Source organism: Schistocerca nitens, chromosome 2 (assembly GCF_023898315.1).
Source record: "Schistocerca nitens isolate TAMUIC-IGC-003100 chromosome 2, iqSchNite1.1, whole genome shotgun sequence".
NCBI lineage: Eukaryota > Metazoa > Arthropoda > Insecta > Orthoptera > Acrididae > Schistocerca > Schistocerca nitens.
Window position 1 is genome coordinate 862,607,507 of NC_064615.1, and position 21,629 is coordinate 862,629,135.

General features: G+C 39.1%; 1 protein-coding gene across 2 annotated transcripts; it reads left to right on the forward strand.

Annotated features, from left to right (window-relative positions):
* The first annotated feature begins 332 nt into the window (after positions 1–332).
* On the forward strand, positions 333–11,614 carry LOC126237129 (S-formylglutathione hydrolase). 2 transcript variants are annotated; one of them, XM_049946949.1, is made up of 6 exons: positions 333–417; positions 498–568; positions 642–829; positions 906–1,095; positions 10,465–10,687; positions 10,802–11,614. In XM_049946949.1, exons 2-6 carry the CDS (start codon positions 498–500, stop codon positions 10,997–10,999), a joined length of 870 nt encoding a protein of 289 aa, XP_049802906.1. In that variant the 5' UTR covers positions 333–417; the 3' UTR covers positions 11,000–11,614. The 2 variants fall into 2 exon arrangements, with proteins under 2 accessions (XP_049802906.1, XP_049802907.1); XM_049946950.1 differs by having other exon boundaries at positions 339–425.
* Positions 11,615–21,629: the final 10,015 nt, after the last annotated feature.

Genomic DNA, 21,629 nt, shown 5'->3' on the forward strand with positions numbered 1-21,629 from the left:
TTAGAATCACGCTGAAGACAACTCGCACTCCACAGCTTATTTTTTCTCTTCCTGTTTTGCTCTACAAGTCCTGTTTTAAAAGTTTGGGATTACTAGTGCTTCTTGGTTCAACGACATCTGTAATGAAAGCTGTAAATTTATTCAATGATTAACCAGAGCTGAGTATTCAGACAGTTTAGCTCAACACCACCATCACTTAGCTATTTAACGCAATGATAGCGTGTACGATATAAAAAATTTGCTGATCATGATCCTTCACAGATATTAATATACAATTTTAGTTGATTAGTCTGGGACTTTATCGGAAACGTGTGAATCGCTGCAATACGGGCGATTCGAGTAGTGCTGCGCTATAATATCACTGGTTCGCGGGGTTGGGTTTGTTGTTTGGCGTGTGCTGTGTTGTGCGTGATAAATATACGAAGGTAACAGTAGGCTTTAATTCATGTTTGTTTTATTGAGTGGAGACGGTAAACAGATCTTGTTTACTTTTTCAGATGCCAGAACTAATTGAGGTATCGAGTAATCGTTGTTTCGGCGGGTATCAGAAAGTATTTTCTCATGAGAGGTAAGACGTTTTATTTAAGCGAGTGGCATGCGTAATATTTATCGTGTTTGATCACTGTGATTTTATGTGATAGTTCCGAGCTGCGATGTCAAATGAACTTTGCGGTTTACCTACCACCTCAATCGGAAGAACGTAGCCTGCCAGTCATATATTGGTTATCTGGTCTGACCTGTACGGAGCAGAACTTCATTCAGAAGGCCGGTGCTCAGAGATACGCAGCTGCACATGGAGTAATAATAGTTTGTCCAGACACTAGCCCTCGTAAGCTGCCTTCCAGATCTGCACAACATGTTTTATGTAAATTAATTGTTGACTGACACATAATATTTTATTACAGGGGGCGTGAATTTGCCCGGAGAAGGTGACAGTTGGGATTTTGGTAGTGGAGCTGGATTTTATGTTGACTCCGTGACGGATCCATGGCAAAAACACTACCGAATGTATTCTTATGTCACAAAGGAACTCCCAGATATAATAAATACTAACTTCCCTGTGCTTGCAGATAAAGTGTCTATAATGGGTCACAGGTAATAAACACAATGACTTTTATATGTATCTCAGAAGAGAACTCGCATATATCATACATGCCCTGTGCTTGAAAAACACAATTAAATAATTGGACACAGACAGTAAAGAGAGAGAGAGAGAGAGTGTGTGTGTAGGACTAAATGTAGTTGTTGAGTTCTATTGGACAATATGCCTTTTGATGTAAGCCTTGGAAATAATGCTTTTTGATTGCTTTATTACTAGATCTGCATCATTTACCAGTCATGACTGGATGTATGGATTCAAGATTACGTACATAGGCTTTTTTATGTGAAAATGAGGAAAGTTTTCACTATGAAGACATATATAACAGATGAAAGCATTATTTTGTCTAATCACGTTATTCACTTTCGAACAATTCCTCAATACAGGTGGAGAACATGTGCAGCATTTTTTTCTTTGGCAAAAATGGTGGCGTCATCAGCAAATTGTAAATGGTTGTTACAGCATATATCACTGACATAAATAAGAAACAGGAGAGGTCCAGTGATAGATCCCTGGGAGAATGCTCCATAGGCTGATACCATCTGTCTTCTGTTTTCAGGATCAGATTCAAGCAACTTCCTGGCAGATTAAAACTATCTGCCGGACCAAGACTCGTACTCAGGACCTTTGCCTTTCGCGGGCAACTGCTCTACCAGTTCTGAGCCACCCAAGCATGACTTGCGCCCCGTCCTTGCAACTTCAGTTCTGCCAGTACCTCATCTCCTACCTTCCAAACTTCACAGAAGCTCTCCTGCGAAACTTGAAGAACTAACACTCCTAGAAGAAAAGATATTGTGGAGACATGGCTTTGCCACAGCCTGGGGGATGTTTTCAGAATGAAATTTTCACTCTGTAGTGAAGTGTGCGCTGATACGAAACTTCCTGGTGCCCGCGAAAGGCAAAGCTCCTGAGTTCCAGTCTCAGTCCGGCACACAGTTTTAATGTGCCAGGAAGTTTCATATCGGTGCACACTTCACTGCAGAGTGAAAATTTCATTCTGGAAACACCCCCACGGTGTGGAACAGCCATGTCTCCGCAATATCCTTTCTTCCAGGAGTGGTAGTTCTGCAAGTTTCGCAGGAAAACTTCTGTGAAGTTTGGAATGTAGGAGATGAGGTAATGGTGGAATTGAAGCTGCGAGGACGGGGAGTGAGTCGTGCCTGGGTACCTCAGTCGGTAGAGCACTTGCCCACGAAAGGCAAAGGTACCGAGTTCGAGTCTCGCTCTGGCACACAGTTTTAATCTGCCAGGAGATTTCATATCAGTTCACACTCTGCTGCAGAGTGAAAATTTGGGATCAGAGTAAAGAGTTGCCAGAACACCACTTCCAGTACTATAACAACACTTGCGAGATGCAGTCAGATGTCTTGCTGAGGTGACAGAGTTTGAGTGCCACAGTTTCTCTGTCCTCGAACCACTGTGATTACATCCAGTGCTGTATAGTTGACTTCTATTTGTGAAAGCCATGCTGTGTGTCCAGGGAAAGTTTATTGTCCTCAAAGTAACTTGATATCTGCCCCATAACTAGCTAAAATTGGGATTTTGAAATTGATCTAAAACTGGACATTTCACATTGTTCACTTCTTTTTTGTAGAATAATGCAACTGTAAGATCTAAGCCTGATTCTGGAATATTACCCGTAGTACTTGTCTGTGGCCTAACAGAATACTGAATGAAGACATCAGGACTGGAATTTAAGGCAGAAGTAGATTTCTGCCTGTGCACATTTACCAGATTTCAAAATGCTATGTGTTGCGTTTTCTACAGCCCGAAGTTCTTTTCAAACGTTTTAAAACGCATTTTGGCAGGATCTGGCTGTAGGAGTGTGTGGGGAGAGTCAGAAAATACACCATATTATATAAACTAGTTTTGTCCAGCAGTGAGCATTAATCATTTTCAGAAGTTGCTCCTCAAATCAAGATGTATCATAAGGGTTTCAGTAAGAGAGTAGGCTTTAGTAAATGTCTCTCTTTTAAATATAAATTATTGAGTTCCATTTCTTGTGCAACCCATAATTCCAGTGTGGCATGTACTGAGAGAAGTATGCGTCTCGGTTAATGGTGCAGTCAGTTGGCTCTCTGTCAGAAGCTTTATGCTTTGTTTCATATCGTTTATGTATTAGTCAGTTTCTTTACAGCCGATTTATGGTATGGAGGGTTGCTGTCATCATGAGTAGTTATCTTAGGTACAGATCCTTACTGTGCTTGGTCTACTATGTTTAAACTTGAGCATGTTCAAACCAGAACTAACATTTTCAAGTTCTCCAGTCAGACATGATACTACCGCCTCTTTATCTAGTTAATTTTAATACGGACATCATGAAAGAGATCAGGTCTGTTTTTGCCATTAGCTGTAATATTTTTCCATCATGAGTAGGCTTCTGAACTATCTCTTGTAGTTAGTTTTCAGATAATGCATTTAGTATTATTCCACAGTTATCAGCTGTATGGCACAAGACAAGATAGTCACAGCTTAGCTTGTCACAGAACCTTTGAAGTCTCTGGTTCAGATCATCCACTTGGCTCAGAGGCAGGGTCTGTAATCTGTTCTGAGGACAGTGCTGCAGATCGTGAACTGTGTTGAAATTCTGTGAGCAGAGTTAGTCTTCACAACCTTCTTTGCTAGTCACTGAAATGAAAAAAGTTTGACCTCGGACACGGACAGTTTGTTCTACTGTGTTCAAAATGCACCGTCTTCACACACTCAACACTCAGAATACTATTATCAAAAAGGGTACCTTGAGGCATGTAGGAATATATCAACATTTTAAGAAACACCTTATAACAGAGAAAAGCAACCCAAGAGAAAGATATTTGAAGTATAAAAAAAATCAAACAGTGGAAAATCCATGATGGAATAATGACAATATTACGAAAAAGGTGGATTGATAATCACCATATAGTGGAGATATTGAGTCATAGAGAGGCACAATAGAAAGGCTACTAAACACGTGAGCTTTCATCCAGAAAGTCTTCAAGAAAATAGACAAAACGTGCAACCCCCCCTCCCCCCCCCCCCCCCACACACACACATATACTCGCGCAAATGCAGCTCACACACACATGACCATTCTCTCTGGCTGTGGAGACCAGATTGTGAGCAACTGTGCATGTTGGGAGAAGCAATCTGGGCGGTGTGGGTGAGGAGGAGGCAGGGAAGGGAAGTTAGAGCAAGAGACAGCTGGGAGACAGTGAAGTGCTGTTTGTGGGCTCATTTCATTTAAAATCACCCAAAATAAAAAATCTCGATGCCATCATGTCACAGATATTTGTGAAAATTTGGTGTAAGAAATTACATAAATAGAAAGTGATAAAATATTTTTTTTTATTTTTATTTTTTTTTTAATAGCAAAACTGTAGTCAGGGGCCATTTTGAAATGTCTAGTATTTTCTCCATCTGGTGTCAGTACGAAAGGTAGGTTGAAAGTTTTTAACTACTACAACTCCTTTATTTATAAATCAATTTTATTCAATTTGGTGTCATTAGAAAGATAAAAGGACCAACTGTATCACTAAACTATAAAAATGCTGCAACTGTGCATATAAATATGTGCAAATCTGTAATTTTTAAAAACTTCATGAATTTTTTTCGTCAAAATCACAAGTTTCACCATTGTAATTTTGTCTCAAAGAATTCCTATTGTCATACATTTCAGAAGGGTTTTTGTCCTGTTTAATCATTTAAAACAGAAAGAACATAAATAATAATATACACACTTCATTTTGTGACTTATCTAGTGGTCACAAACGGTGATCAGTTCTCATAAAACACATTCATAAAATTGTAAAAAGCATTCATTCTTTCAAACAAGTTTTCAATGGACAATAGTATGTCTGATTCAAAAGTATATAAATTACCAGTACTTGTGCTTGCACTAGGAGCAAGCAAAGTCATTAAAATGTTTTCATAAGGTATCCAGCAAACATCAGTGTGAAGTGGCCATGAATAACTTGAGGAAGGGCCGCTTGGGCTCATGAACTTGACTTTTGCATCTGTGTTCTTCACTTATCTCTAGAATTTTTCCAAGCCACCACTGGTTATCTTGGATAGCTGCGACAAATCTTTCTTCTTTAATTGTGTTAGAGGCAGTTTTTTTTAATTCTGAGATGATGAAAACACGCTCTATCAGCAATTTGTTTTCATTCAGTGGTTTGAAAAAAATGATTCACTCTTGTCCCAGGAATGGTAGAACAAGTCTCATATCCTTTTTGTAACATGTTTGTGGACTTTGTTATCTTCTCTGTTATAACATAAAAGGTTTCTATTCCTGGAACATGAGTTTTCGCAAATGTAAACATCTTTTGGGCTTAAAATGTGACTGTCATATGGACACTGTAAACTTGCTCTTGTTGTTAAACATTTTAATAGTACCACCAACTCCATCACATGCAGTTTTGCCATGGCTAGTGGCAAAAAAATGTCATTCTGCAGTTACTCCTTAATCTTGCTTGTGATGGCACAAATTTAAAAAATTCTGAAATTTTTTATATTGTGCAGAACTGCCATCACTGAAGTACATAACGTGCTGGATGTGTGGTGTTCCAATACATAAGTGCGAGCAGTTTTCCGGAAAACATAGAATGTGTTTGTATCATGCTGCAAACAGTCACTTATACAACGCAATGACATTGACTTAATGCAATCATGTTTTAAAGTACACCACAAAAGGATGAAGGGTGACTTGAATGTTCTGCCACTGAAATTCTTGTGCAGCATCCTGAAGCAAACAGGTATAGCTCTCTGCAAAATCCACTACATCATATGATGATGCATGTAGTATCAGGGAGGGTTTCTTTGGTTGATTTGAAGTGGTGACTCTGAGATTTTGACACATGATGATGATGTGTTAAGTTTTGAAGTTTTTGCATGAGATACTCAACAAATTCATCAGTCATCTTCATTAGTGTCTCCGGTGTAGTCGATCAGTTTGCATCCATTGTGTGAATACAACATTTTCACAATCTTGTAAGGACTCCAGCTTCATTAAAAAATTGTGCAGTTCATATTCATCAGGACACCGAGAACAGCGATGTAGCATGCACTCATCGTTTGCCAGATTGCACACAAGTTTCTGTAGAAGTTCAGTATACGGTTCTTTCACATGTGCAGCATGCATTAAGTTTTACATTTTGGTGATACGTGCATACACATACGTTATGCATTCCATGACTGTTTACAGTAACACATTCTTTTGGCCTAAGTTCACAAAATTTAGTAGGCCTAAACTAATCTCTGAAAGCTAAGTATACATCTTTAAGATTATGTAAAATTAGTGTTTTTGTCTTATACAATCTTTTGCCGTTTTCGGAAGGGACAGACAGACAGTCGGTCTTTTTTATTAGCAGAAATGCGACTTATATCATGTTCACAGTAAAAATTGTGGACGTTTTTCCACATCCTTACCTATTCAGTTTCCCACTTTATAACCCCCTTTTGACAAAATACCATCTTCTTTTAGCAATACCCTCGATTTCTTTACCATGTATTCGGTGGTGTTTAGAAACATTTGCATTTTTTCTGTACTCCATGAAGCTGGTGCTAAGGTAAGTATTTGTAGTTTTTCTTCAACAGAACTTCTGCTGAATTTCTGTTTAAGTTTTTGCATTAAAATATTACAATCTGTACATTCAGCACTGCCAGTTTCTTCAGACACATTTTTCACTGGAGCATGTAGCACCTCTGATACTGTTTGCCGGAATTTTAAAGCTAAGCGAGAAGACTTAGATCGAATGTCTTCTAGATGCCTGTCTTGTGCTCTCTTGTTAACCTTAAATGGTGAAATTTCAAGTAATTCACAACTTTCATTAAGTTTTTGAAGAGCTGTAGACGGCTCTGGTGTATATTCTTGATCTTCAACTTCACATTCATCCATTCCTGGAAGGTTATCCCCCATAGGAGATAAAATGTCCTTACGGCATGTTATGCACAGCTTGGTACCTGGGATAAGTCCAAGGGTTTTAAATTTCCTTGCCATGGGTAAAGAAATAGGTTTCGAAGATTTCTTAGCAGTCATTTTACCATGCTTCTTAAAAGGGTCACAGCAAATTCTTTGTCTGTCATCATATGTTCCCAAATAGAGCCTTTTGTGAGAAGAACAAACACTCTCAATACTTTCACAGGTGCTTCTTAGCTTCAATAATTCAATATTAGCTTGATTCAGGCTTGACATATCTAGTAAATCAAGCTCTTCACTGTTACTACTTTTCTTATGACACAAAACCTAAAGAACATTTGCTTTCCATTGTGATTGTTAATCAACTGTGTATGTTGCAAAAAAGAACTGGATGGTTTGAAACTTTTTCTTGTTCTCTAATTACCAGACAGAATGGCTACTTACGTAAGAAGCACAAAATCAAGATGACAAAAGTCCTTCAGATATATAAAGTGCACAGACACACAAAAACCTAATACACACACAGCCTGTGTTGCATATGAGTGTTGCTGCTAGACTGAATTTTTCATTGTTGTTTCATGTATTGTTGATTAGCTATTTGAAGCAATTAATTATTACAGCATTATTGAAAAAGTATAAGATCTAACAATAGAGGACAAACACCCTTCTGATTTTTTTATGTTGAAAAGTATGACAGTAGGAATTATTTGAAACAAAAATTCAGATGGTGAAACTTGTGATTCTGCTGGAAAAAAAAAATCCTTAAATTTGGAAAAAAAATGGTGACAAAATAACATTAATTACAAATTTTCAAACATTTGTTGCTTAGACACAGCACTTTAATATTTTTTTTATATTATAACTCTGTTCTTTTACTTTCCAATGACACCAAATTGAATAAAATTGATTCATAAATAAAAAAGTTATAGTGGTTACAAACTTACAAGACACTTCGTTTCTCAACGCCTGTTGGTAGAAGAGGCCCACATTTCAAAATGGTCTCCTAATTAAAATTTTCGTCAAAAAAGTCCAGAAGAAACATTTTAACCCTAATTCATTATGTACATTCTTACACCAAATTTTTAGAAAAATCTGTGACATAAGGGCAACGGCCACTGGGTGATTTCACAAGAAATTACCCATACAGGAACAAGTCTGAGAGAGTTTAGGACAGCTAGGCGCAGTCGGGAGGTTATATATATATATATATATATGGGGGGGGGGGCATCTGGAAAAGAAGAGACGTGAAAAGACTGTGAGTAAACTTGGGAATAGAAGGCTGTGTAGTGCTGAAGTGGAAACAGAGAAGGGATTGGTGAGTGCAGGACAATGACTAACAAAGATTGAGGCTTGGAGGGTTATGTGAAGATAAGATATATTACAGGGAGAGTTCACATCTGCACAGTTCAGAAAAATTAGTGTTGGTAGGAAGGATCCAGATGGTGCAAATTGTGAAGCAGTCATTAAAATGAAGAACATAATTTTTAGCACTGTTGTCAGCAACTGGGTGGGCCACCTGTTTCTTGGCCAAGATTTGTTGGCGGCCATTCATGCGGACACTCAGATTGTTGCTTGCAATGCCCTTGTAGTAACCCACAAGCTCAGCTGCAACCACTGTGCTCTGTTCTATGTGGACGTGATAACCAACAGGCTGTCTGTCCATTTGAATAGCCACCGACAAACTGTAGCCAAGAAACAGCTGGGCCTCCCGGCTGTTGAGCACGCTGCCCAACACAATGCATTTTATTTTAATGATTGCTTAACAGCCTATGCCATCTGGATCCTTCCTACCAACACCAGCTTTTCTGATTTCCACAAGTGAGAACTCTCCCTGCAATGTATCCTATATTCACATAATCCTCCTGGCCTCAACCTATGTTAGTCATTGTCATTCACCCACCTACCCCCTTTACTGTTCCACTCCGGCACTACACAGCCTTCTATTCCACAAATGCACCCACAATCGTTTTACCCTTCGTGTGTGTGTGTGTGTGTGTGTGTGTGTGTGTGTGTGTGTGTGTGTGTGTAGGCTGTATATTCCAAAAGAAGGTCTTTTGGCCCAAAGCTTGTGTGCTTAGTAGTCTTTTTGTTGTGCCTGTCTGTGAATCAAGATCTCTGCTCTATGGTGAGTAGCAACTATCCATTTCATAATATTGTCATATTATGAAAAGCATAGATTGCTAATCACCATCTAGCGGAGATGCTGAGGCACAGGCACAACAAAAAGACTGTCAAACAAAGCCTTCAGCTTCAGCCAAACAGGCCTTCATCAGAATTATATAACAAACACACTCTTACATGCATGTGTGTGTGCAAATGCAACTATTGTCATATTTGAAGTACAGGTAGTTATGTTTTAGGTGATTGAAATTCACATGTATTCAGAGAAGTGATATGATGTACTAGAGAAGTCTACTTATGAAAATAGATTAATGGATCAGAGTATCAGCGACTCAAAAGAATAACACTGCAGCTACGTACCCTGTAACTGTTCACAAGAGCAGAAAAAGAGGAAAACTATTGAATAAGAAAGAACTTATATTTTGAGAATGACTATATATTAACACATGTTCATTTATTGCCATGTTGATTTTGTGTTGAGGAGAGCAGAAAAATGTGGAAAACTACTAACATAGTGCTTGTATATTGAGAATGATGATGTATTAACACCAATTCTTTTATTGTCATGTTAAGCTTAGGTTGGAATGAACAATACAAACAAATCACTGATGGATTTAACTTAAAATTATCCAGTGTTACATTATTATCTATATGGGGCAGTGATATTGTGTATTATGGAGGTTTTTACTGTTATCTTTAATACTTTTAGTTGAAGATTAGTCATCAGATACTAATTAATCTATTGTGCTTTGTGTCTGCTGTCAGTTTTGATGCTGAACAATTTTTATTTATTGTGGGAAGGTTTGGACCGCTCACAGTATTGTAACTTTTTTCTTAACAGTCTGATCACATAAATCGTCAAAGAATTGTAATAGTGTTGTCTGTTTTGTGAAGAGCAAAAGTCGAAGATATACAAAATGTGTTCACACTTCTGATAATGGAGATTGTGTTACCTGCATATTCTCCTGTATTAACTTTAGCCAAAGCATAACAAGCCTTTACAGTAAAGATAATGCAGGCTTTATATCTGTGTTGAGCTGTAAGAAGGAATGTAATTTAAAATATTTTGAAATCATCTACAATAGCTTTGATACAAAGTCTTGCAGCTGACTAATATTCCCTGACAAAAAATAAAGTCTCTATATCTTTTTTGTTCGGTTAAAACTGAACTGTGGTTAGTCACTAATAAGTGCGATGGCCATGAGCTCTAGTAAAGCAAAGCTTGCTGTCACATAAAACAAAAATGGGAATCGTAGGAGAAACTTTTTGGGGGGAATAAAATAATCATCCGACATTTTGTTCAATATATTCTGTACATAATTTACATGACATACTCATTTTTACTTTGCAGCATGGGTGGTCATGGGGCACTGATTTGTGCCCTGAAGAATCCTGGTAAATACCGCTCTGTATCTGCATTTGCACCCATTTGCAACCCAATAAATTGTCCCTGGGGAAAGAAAGCATTCACCGGCTATTTGGGAGTGGGTAACATTCTTGAGTGGCAAAGATGGGATGCAACTGAGCTAGTCAAAAACTATGATGGACCACCCCTTGACATTCTAATTGACCAGGTCAGTACATGTAGATATTTTTGTCTGTTATTTTGGCATGTGTAAATTTGGAAACCTTATTTTGCTATTTGTTGGCAGTAGTAGCAATTAACTATTTCTGTTTTGTTTTGGTAGGGTGTGGAGGACCAGTTCCTGAAAGAAAAACAGCTGCTGCCTGAAAATTTTGTTGCTGCTTGTCAGGAATCACACACACCTGTAGTGCTCCAAATGTGTGATGGTTATGATCATAGTTACTACTTCATTGCTTCTTTCATTGGTAGACACATTGAATTCCATATGAAACACCTCAATGCAACATCCACTCTTCTGTGATTGTGATTTGTTATAAATACATTGTCCTGCTTGGCAAGCTCAATTGGGAAACTTACACCAAGTATATCATACTTATTTTGCAGCATGTGTGTGTATTATTTGGGCTGTATACTGGTGATTGCAACAAGTACAAGTACTATTTTCTTTTCATACTGCTCCTTTTCTTCCGTTATCAACCTGCATCCAATCTCCACTCATCTTCTCACAGTACGCCAGTCTAAATTGAGGGCTGACCTCAGTAGTTATTGATAGTAGAAACAGCTATTCAATTACTAAATAAGTGCTGTGTCTTCCTCCCTGGTTTCCATTGTTAATGTTTTCCCATTTATTTTGTACAGTGATTTGTATGCTCTGCCTAAGAGATCCCAAATACAGGATTTCTGATTCAATACTAGTGAGCAATGAGTGTCGTCAGTAACTATTTTGTTGTACTGCATTTATGGTCTTGAGGGGCATTTATAGTCGAACAATAAACACTGTAAGGTTAGGCTGTTACAACAAAATTCTTCTTACTGTATGAAATAGTGTGTTCAAATGACGTTTGTGTAAGAGAAGACAATTTTCCTCTTCCATTTGTATATTTTGTGGTAAAAACAATAAAGAGATTTAACTGCATATGACAATGATGATGTTCAAGAAGAGAACCTATCTCTTTTATAAGGCTATTTTATGTGCTACATGTATAAACTGTTAAAAACAGTATGTATAGTTACAGAGTTTTGTTAGTCTGAAATAGTTGCTTTGTTCATGGTAAATAAAATGTTTCTGGCATATAAATGGTTCATAAATGTACCCTATATATCACTAATAAGTCTTAAATTTCATACAGGTACCTGAACACCAAAGTAGAAGTTAGAATTGGTATTCTGTATTTAGACATCCTGAATACGTAGCCTGATACACACTATATTGCTACTATTGGTAAATGATACCACTTGTGAAAGTGAAAAATGTGTTACTAGCAATTTTATTCCTACAGTTAAGCTGAACACACGTTGGTGTTTACATTTTTATTGTCAATGATGATTACCTGTCATATCACAGAATATTCCGTAGACCTTCGAGATCAAAGTATAAATATCAACTTCTGAACTGAACAGGTAAAAAATATTCTTAATAAACTATGCACAAAATCTAAAGTGTAGGCCTACATAAAATATCGCTTTCCATTGGCTACTTCCTACAAGCCCTAAAGAATGAGTGGCACACTATTATCTGCCTTTTAATTCCTAATGTCACATATTTGCTGGATTCAGAAGTCAGTCAACATTTGCTGTAGAGTTGCAGAGTAAACTTGTGGCCATTGCATCAGCAAGACAGGTGATAAAACCCAGATTTCATTAATTAGTGATAAACTTGCAAAAAGAAAGCAGAAAAGATTGACCACAGTCATGCTGTACAAAACTACCAAATAGTAATCAGTGTCTTGTACATGGCACACCTTTTTTTAGAGTTGAACTGTAGTTGTTGAGAGAGAGGGGGAGGATGGGTAGGATGGAGGGAAAGGGGGGGGGGGTTGTTTCAAGTAGGTTGAATGCACCCAAGGCATGGAATGTTGGATGAAGTGCAGTGGAGAACATTAAGCACACTAAAATTTTGTAGATGGTATTGTCTTACTCTGTCTTATTACTGTACTTCAGACTGACTACACTGTGGGGGACAGACTAGCAACAGTTCACAGCTGCAAATGAATCATTTGAAGCTCTGATGAAAGAAGGTATAGGGCTGTGATGTGTGTCCATCACCAGTGTGTGTGTGTGTGTGTGTGTGTGTGTGTGTGTTTTGTAGTACATTAAATTAATGTGGCTACAGTATCAGACCAAATATTATATTCTTGGCCCATCCTCTATCACCACAATATCTACTGTTGTGTTGCAGCCATACATTTTTTAGTACATGTCATATTTTCTCAAGTACTTCATTTCTTTTGTAATCTTAACATGTGTTATGCAGCAAAAGCTGCAGTTCATGCCAAATTTTCCAACTCTCTTATTCCAAACAACATTTTCCATCACTTCATAAATGTACTATGCAGGACATCCAACAATCAGTTGGGAAAATTACAGCTTGGTTAGTAGTGATAAGATATCCTGTGAAACAGTACTAAATGACTTCTCTGAAAACTATGTAGAACAGATAGCTAGGAACCCCACTCATGATAAAAATATACTGGATCTAATAACAACAAATAAAACTGACGTCTTTACGGATGCCCACATCGAAACTGGTATCAGTGACCAAGACACACGTGGCAACAATGATTACCATCGATCATTTGAAACCCAACTTGCACTTCCTCATTTAACATACTGAAAGCTTTGGATCAAGGCAACCAGGTAGATGAAGTATTTCTTGATTTTCAAAAGGCATTTGACTCAGTACTGCATCAAAGCTTATTGTCAAAAGTTCGATCCTATGGCACATCAAGTGAAATTTGTGACTGGATTGAGAAATTTTTGGTAGGGAGGACACAGCATGAGGAGTCATCATCAAATGAAGTAACTTCAGGTGTGCCCCAGTGAAGTGTGTTGGAACCCATGCTGTTCCTGTTGTATATTAATGGCCTAGCAGACAGTGTTATTTTACTATTAGGGCTTCTTGCAGATGATGCAGTTATCCATAATGAAGTACTATCTGGGAGATAACTTCAAAAATATTCAGTCAGATCTTGATAACCTGGTAAAGAGATTGACTACCTGTTCTAAATGTTCAAAAATGTAAAACTTTGCACTTTGCAAAATGAAAAGAACCTAGTATCCTATGACTATAATATCAATGAGTCACTGTTGAAATCGGACAACTCATACAAATATCTGGGTGTAACACTTTGTAGGAATATGAAGTGGAATGATCATATAGGTTCAGTTGCATGTAAAGCAGATGATAGACTTCAGTTTATTGGTAGAATACTGGGGAAATGCAAACAATCCACAAAGGAAATCACTCGTGCGACCGGTTCTAGAATATTGCTCAAGTGTGTGTGGGCCCCATACCAGGTAGAACTAACAATGGATATTGAATGTATATAGAGGACAGGACGAATGGTCACAGGTTTGTTTAATCTGCGAGAGAGTGTTACAGAGATACTGAAGGAACTGAACTGGAAGGCTCTTGTAGATAGATGTAGACAATCCCAAGATAGTATGTTAACAAAATTTCAAGAACGCTTTAAATGATTACGAATATATTACAACCCCCTACGTATTGATCACCTTGGGAACATGCAGGTAAGATTATAATAATTACTGCACGCACAAAGGCATTCAATTACTCATTCTTCCTGCACTCCATATGTGAATGTAACGGGAAGAACTCCTAATAATTGGTCCCTCATGATAGTTTGCAGAGTACAGATGTAGATATATACTGCTCTTCAGTTTCTCCTTTCTTGAGAGGTAAATCAAAGTTTCTTTTGCTTCTGATGATACAAAACACTATTCCCAACTGACTGTTCTAACCACCACAGTGGAAAGTGGGTGTAGTCCCCACTGATAAGACTTTACACACTGCACAGTGTCTGAGACTTTGAACATAATTTTAAGTGTTACACATGCATATGTGTCGATAGATTGGTATAGGGAGTTCTCTCTTGCTACCCTCATGTAGCCATTGTTTTACTTTGCATGCAAGTGTTGCTAATTCACTTTGTACTTTACACAGCAAACACAAACATATCATGCTAAGTGTGAAAAGAATTTGGTGGTACAGTTCTGTTAGCATATAACCTCAACAGGTGAAATTTAGAGTGAATCATGCTGCTTATGGACAGTGTGTAGTGCATGAAGGGGCTCACATACTGGAAGAATTTTGAAATGTAAGAACAAGTATTCATAATTATGAATCTGTAGTCAATAATAAACACATTCAGAAAGTTACTGGAAAATTTAACTGTTTTGCACAAAGTCATCAATGGAAATTAAAAGCATGGAAGTTCATTACAAAAATATTAAGAAGATGTTGTTTTAAGATGTGATTAATAAAATTTCTCCATCTATGTGGTTATGTACAGCGAAATGTGGTTACTGTGAATAGATGATGATTGGTTTGTAGGGTGCTCAACTGCTCAGTTATCAGCGCCTGTACAAATTCCCTACCTTTGCTCAGTCCAATCTCGCCACTTTCATGAATGATGATGAAATGATGAGAACAACACAAACTCATCTCAAGGCAGGTGAAAATCCCTGACCCCACTGGGAATCGAACCCAGAACCCCGTGCTTGGGAAGTGAGAACATGACCGTGAGCTGCGGACGTTACTGTGAATAGGTCATCATAGGTATATGTCCTGTTAGATCATATTAGTATCTTCTTATGACATAGTGAAGTGAAACAATAGTCCCTAGTTACAGGTAGTAACTAACAACCAAACCTATGTCAGTCAGTTGGATCGGTACCAAATGTTGTATTTCAATAGAGTATAACTAGGACTCCAATAAAGATTGTGCTATGTGCTGTCGTCCAGGAGAGCTCACATACAAGGCAAGGAATAAGTAACACTTGACCTACGGACCGGAAGAAAAACTTAACTGTGAGCACTTGGGGTGTAGAGCTCCTCAGTACAGGTGGGCACTCCCTGGGCAACGTTGCACATTAGCAGTGGCTGATTCTTCCACCACTGGTCAACACAGAAGTAGTGATCTTCCTTAAGGGTCTTTTTTAAGACCACTTGTTACGATCTTGATAAATATTTAGGGATTTTTGTGTGCCAAAGAGTCCTTACTGGCTGATTTATGTGCGCAATATAAATGTGACATCCTTTTAGTACAAGAGACTCACCGAGGCTACAATAGCTGCCAGCCCAGAATTGCAGGCAGGAACTTGTTCTGGAACGGCCCCATGGTAAATATGGTAGTGCCTTGGTGATTACAACTGCAGAAGCACATGATGGGGATACCCAAATTGAGAAACTAATCATGAAAAACCTGAGACCTGGGCAGAGTCTCATGATCTTCAGCTAATTCATGATCCAAAGCTGCCAGCATCCTTCAACAGTGGTCAGTGGAGGAGAGGCTACAACCCTGATAATATATTCATGTCATCAAAAGTTACTGGGAGCTGTGTCAAGATGATGGGTACGCCCATCCCATCCACGGAACATAGACCTGTAATCTGCAAAGAGAATGCCATTGTAATGCCAGAGGAGGTGCCTTTCATATGAAAATTTAATTTCCAGATGGCCAACTGGGAAAGATTCACAAACTAGCTCAACACAGAGATTGCCAAGATTCCGCCGCAACCTGAGATGTACAATGCACTTGTCAAATGCGTCCTGACAGTTTCAAGAAGGACCATCCCAAGAGGCTGTAAAACAAGTTACATACCAGGACTGACTGATGACAGCAAACAACTAATGAACTGCTACACAGACCGTTTCAAGGTAGGCCAATTTGCTGATGACACTTTCTAGGTTGGTGAGGAATTGCTGCAAACTATCTCAGCAAATCGTAAAGCTAAGTGGACCTTGTTGGTAGAGAAACTTGACATGAAATTAAATAGTAGGCGGGCTTGGAATCTCTTGAAAAACCTGAGCGGTGACCCAATGAAATCTAGAAACGTCACCGCAATAACAGCAGACTACTAACGAATGGGAAGACTAAAGGTTGGAGTACACGGGAGCAACTGGAACAAACCCCAGGGTGTGAGAACCATAACCTCCGAGAACCATTCACCTTGGATGAACCAGACTCTGCCATCTCCACCCTGAAATTGAACAAAGCTGCTGGCATCAATGACATCAAAGTGGAACAGATCAAGAAGTTCGACCTACCACTCTGCAATGGCTGCTTAAAATGTTTAATGAAAGTGTATCAAGGTTATAAATTCCAAAGCTCTGGAGGAAAGCTTGTGTGGTTGCACTACTTAAGCCTGGTAAGGAGCCAAACAACCCTAAAACCTTTCGCCCAGTAACACTGTTACGCCACTGTTTCAACGTCTTCGAGCATCTTATCCTTAACCAAATTAGAGGCATCCTTGAAGAATCTTTCATCCCTCAACAAACTGGCTTTCGACCTGGAAAGTCACGCTGCAGTCAGATACTGAACTTCACTCAACACTCGAAGATGGTTTTGAACAGGGTAAGATAACAGGAGTTGCCTTTGTTGACCTAACAGCTGCATACGACACCATCAACCACAGGAAGTTGCTGAGGAAAATTTACCAACTCGCTAAGGATTACCAACTAACATCCCTTATTGGTACTCTCCTGCAGAACAGAAGATTTCAAGTCTCTCTCCATGGTGAGAAGAGCAGATGGCGCATACAAAAGAATGGCTTACCTCAAGGCAGTGTGCTCATCCCTGTGCTCTTCAAAGTTTACACTAATGACCAGCCCATAATGGAAAATTCCAGCCTTTTCATCTTTGCTGACAATACTGCAGTGGCTGCTCAAGGAAAGACTGAAGAAGTAGAGGAAAAGTTGGCTTCTGCACTAGATACGCTTGGCTCCTACTACAAAGCCAATTGCCTAAAGCCAAATCCCAACAAGCCTCAGGTGTGTGCATTTCACTTGAAGAACAATCCAGCTCAGCGGGAACTGGATGTTACATGGAAGGCAAACGACTGGAGCATTGCTCAACACCAGTATATCTAGGTGTTACCCTTGACCGAACTCTGTCCTTCAAGAAACATTGCCATAACACCAGGCTGAAAGTTAGTTCATGGAATAACATGTTGAGGAAGCTCGCATCCACCACCTGGGGAGCAAGTTCTCTTGTCCTGAGAATTTCGGCTTTTGCTTTGTGTGTGTCTGCTGCACAGTATGCTCCACCTGTGTGGAGTGCATCCACTCTCACCAAAAAGGTTGATATTGCAATCAATGAGACCGTCTGAATCTTGTCAGGATGTATGAAGCCAACTCCAGTCAATAAAATCTACACGATTGTTGGAATAGCTCCCCCTACTATTAGAAGGTGTGTTGCTGCTGATGTAGAGAGGACTAAGCAAACTTATGATCCCTGACACCCACTGCATGATCATCAGGCTGTAGTCCGTTGACTGAAGTCAAGAAAGAGTGTCATCACCTGGACTCAGCCACTAGAGGGAACACCAGAGTCTAACCGCATCACCAGGTGGAACAGTAAGCTGCCACCTGATATCCCTGTAAAGGAAGTCCAGGAAATGACTTGCCCTACCCAATTTGGAGATCGCTCAAGCGTCTTAGGCTGGGCATTCCCCTTTGCAAGACCAACATGTGAAAATGGGGCATTCTTCCAGCTGATGGAGATGCATCCTGCGAGTGCGGAACAAAACGAGACCCATCCTACCTGCTAATTTGTCCTCAACTTGAACAACCCTGCACAACACAGGACCTGATAGAGGGAAACAACAAGGGCAGAATTGCTACCTTATGGAAATGCTGACCGGACATAGAAATGAATGAATGAATGGGGAAGTCGGTACAGTGCTAGTTAGTAGTACCAAGGGTCCTGGGTTCAAGAGCTAGTCATGCCAGTTTTTGTACTGCAGCAAATGTGAAAATATTATTTGGGACAACATGTTAATGACACGTAAAAGGACTGTAATTAGGAGTTTATAGCAATGTTCTATTAGCTGTCTGCTTTCACTTCATTTATTTGAAAGTAACAAATCCATAGAGAATGTTTGCAGTTTCAAGAACAATCAATCAGAACATAAGAATAAAGAAGCAAATGAGTCACGTGTGTGGAAGCATTAATATTATTATTAAGTGCATAACGTTGAGGAATTGAAACAAACACCACCACCACCACCACCATACAAGCAAAGTGTTGTTCATTCAGAAATAAAGGTTTCAAGATAGTGGTTGATTAAAAGTGTGTGAAGCACCTTTGCATACCAAGCACATTTGATGAATCCCATATTTGCACATCCAACCTGTATGTAGACTGCAGAATGGAAGCATGTGTCTGAAGCAGAACTCTTTCAAAGCGTTTGGGTTCATAAATAAGTTTGTGTATTGTATATTAAACTGGGGACCTAGAAACGACGGAGAGATTTCATCCCGCCTTAGCCCTCAGTGGCTCACAAACCCCATAACAGGCCACAGCAGTTCACCCACCTCACCGCCACCCCACACCAAATCCAGGGTTATTGTGCGGTTCGGCCCCTAATGGACCACCCCTCCCCCTCCAGTAAAATCTCATACCAGACAAGTGTAACCTCAAATGTTTGCGTGGTAGAGTAATTATGGTGTACTCGTACGTGGAGACAATGTTTGCGCAGGCCGACATAGTGTAACTGAGGCGGAATAAGGGGAACCAGCCCACATTCACCTGAACAGTTCTTTGGTCACTTTGCTGAAGAAGTGAGAGCAGATGATTAAATATGATGCTATGTACATGGACTGTGTATATATGTCTCTTGAAGGGCTAAACACAGCTGTGGAGCAAGTCTGCCTGTCTGTGAAAGCAGTGGAATAATTGTGTACATATGGACTCTCATGTGAACGGATTCTACAGTCCCTACAATTTCTGTAGAACATCTAGCTGCAGAAGCCCACAGACATCTTGTTGAATCCACTTTTGTCAGTGTCGGAGATATTTGTATCTGTGTAGGCCATCAGTGCACAAGTTGCATTTTACCTGTCCTATAACATTTCTGTTCTAGTGGGTTTTCACCATAACAAAATATTTGATTTTATGGCGTATAGTATTGTTTTTACGCTTCCAGCACAAGACCCAACTGTTGCCTGTGTCAAAGTTTGGGAAATTTACTGTCTTGCTTTGGTTTTGTCCACAATTCGATGTCTACGTCATGAACACACCGACCCTTCAGGTGACACTGTTTGAAGGTCTCCATCAAATGCATTGTAATATGTTTGTACTTCTTTCACAGACATTAACTCTCCACTTTCCAACCACTGTTCCCATTGATACAACATACATCATGCAGGACTTCTAGCATGAAATCTGTTTTTTTGTTGCAGACATCGTGCAATGTGTGAATGTTTGCGTTGACTTTGGATGATTTTTGACATTAAGCCAATATTTGAGCTTTTTGATTTTCTTATTTCTGGAGTAAAGCACTTCCCTTTTCTCCTCTCATAGAATTTCATCATTTCCATCACTTGAGGACCTTCTGGTGCTGTATCAAAGATATTTGACCCTTTTTTTGCACTTGTGTCACAAATGAATGATTCTGCTCCATCTGGTGCATGCATGTTGATATCTAATGGTGACATTCGACACCGTCCACTGGTCAGTAATGTCCAGTAGGAATACTGCATGCTTTCTCTCATCTTAATTCATTTCTGTTGTTGTAGGTACACAACTGTCGCTATGCAACAATTTGACAAGAATATTGGTAACATTCCATGGATTCATATTTCAAAACATCACTGTCAGCTGCAGCAATACTAGTAGTGTGCAGACTGTACAGAAAGTTGAAAAAGAGAGAGCGGGAGAGATATACGTGCGTATAATCCCCTTCCCTCAAAAACATTTCTCTCCTTCATACCTCCTCTGTGTTACCACAGATGAGGTGTCACTGATCTTGATTATACTAAGATTGCAGTACACGCAAGGTGCCTATTTGCTTCCACTGCCCTGAGTGGAATGCATAAGTTCTAATAAAAGTACACCAACCTGCACAGAAAACAGCATGTAAGTCATGAATCCGCAATATTGAGGCTGTAAGAAACTCTTTGTGAGGAACTGTTATTTTAGAAATAATTAACTTTCCACTCAGTTTGTTTATACAGGATCCACTCACTTTTTATTAGCAGAACATGAGAAACTGCACAATTAAATTTCACTTGAGAGTCATGAATGATTTCTATTTTTCAACAAATTAATGAACGGCATATTTCTGTAATTAGTATCACACTGTTCTCAACTATATGTCCAAATAATCACAAATTGTTGATAAAGTTTTAACTACCACTGTCTGCAGCAGACAAGGCTTGCCAACCAGCTCTATATCTTTACAAACCATGGATTACTAATGAAATCTTGACTCACACTGACTGCGGCAGACAACATGTCTGTCCTCCGACACTTGCCAGCCTTGTTTTTACAAACTAGACATTACAAATGAAGTCTTAACTGATACCACAGTGGACAACACGTCCGTCCTCTGAGACTGCCAAACCAGCTCTGATCTTATAGCCGAACCACTTCACCCGCCATACAAGTTATGTGCAATCCGGAGATCACTGAAGTGCTTCATCTGCCTTTTTGTTTTGCAGTTGTTTATTACTCTGCTGCTTATTAATACTTGTGAAATAATGGAATGACAGCATGCTATTGAGGGATGCTTTAAATATGACATGCAAGTAAATATGATGTGTAGTTTGTTTAATATTAATAACAGAAGATTACTGTTTTGGCGTGCAACTTCCAAATGCAGCAGCCAATCACGGAAAAGGACCACAATTTAGGTGGTCTTTCTCACGGTACCCATACTGAACAAACAATCTGTCATCGGTACCTAATGCCACATTATGTTACCTTGCCACAGCTGCCTTCTCAACTGCTCTAAAAAGAGCTTCTTGTAGCCGAATATGATGGCTGCAAAGCCAGAAATATTACAACTGGACAACAATTTCAGACCCTATTGTTCATGTGTGCACAGACATGAGACTAACCACAACATACACATCTGATGGATGGCAGTGCTGCCATTAGCATTCAATTATTATTATTATCTGTTCTTTT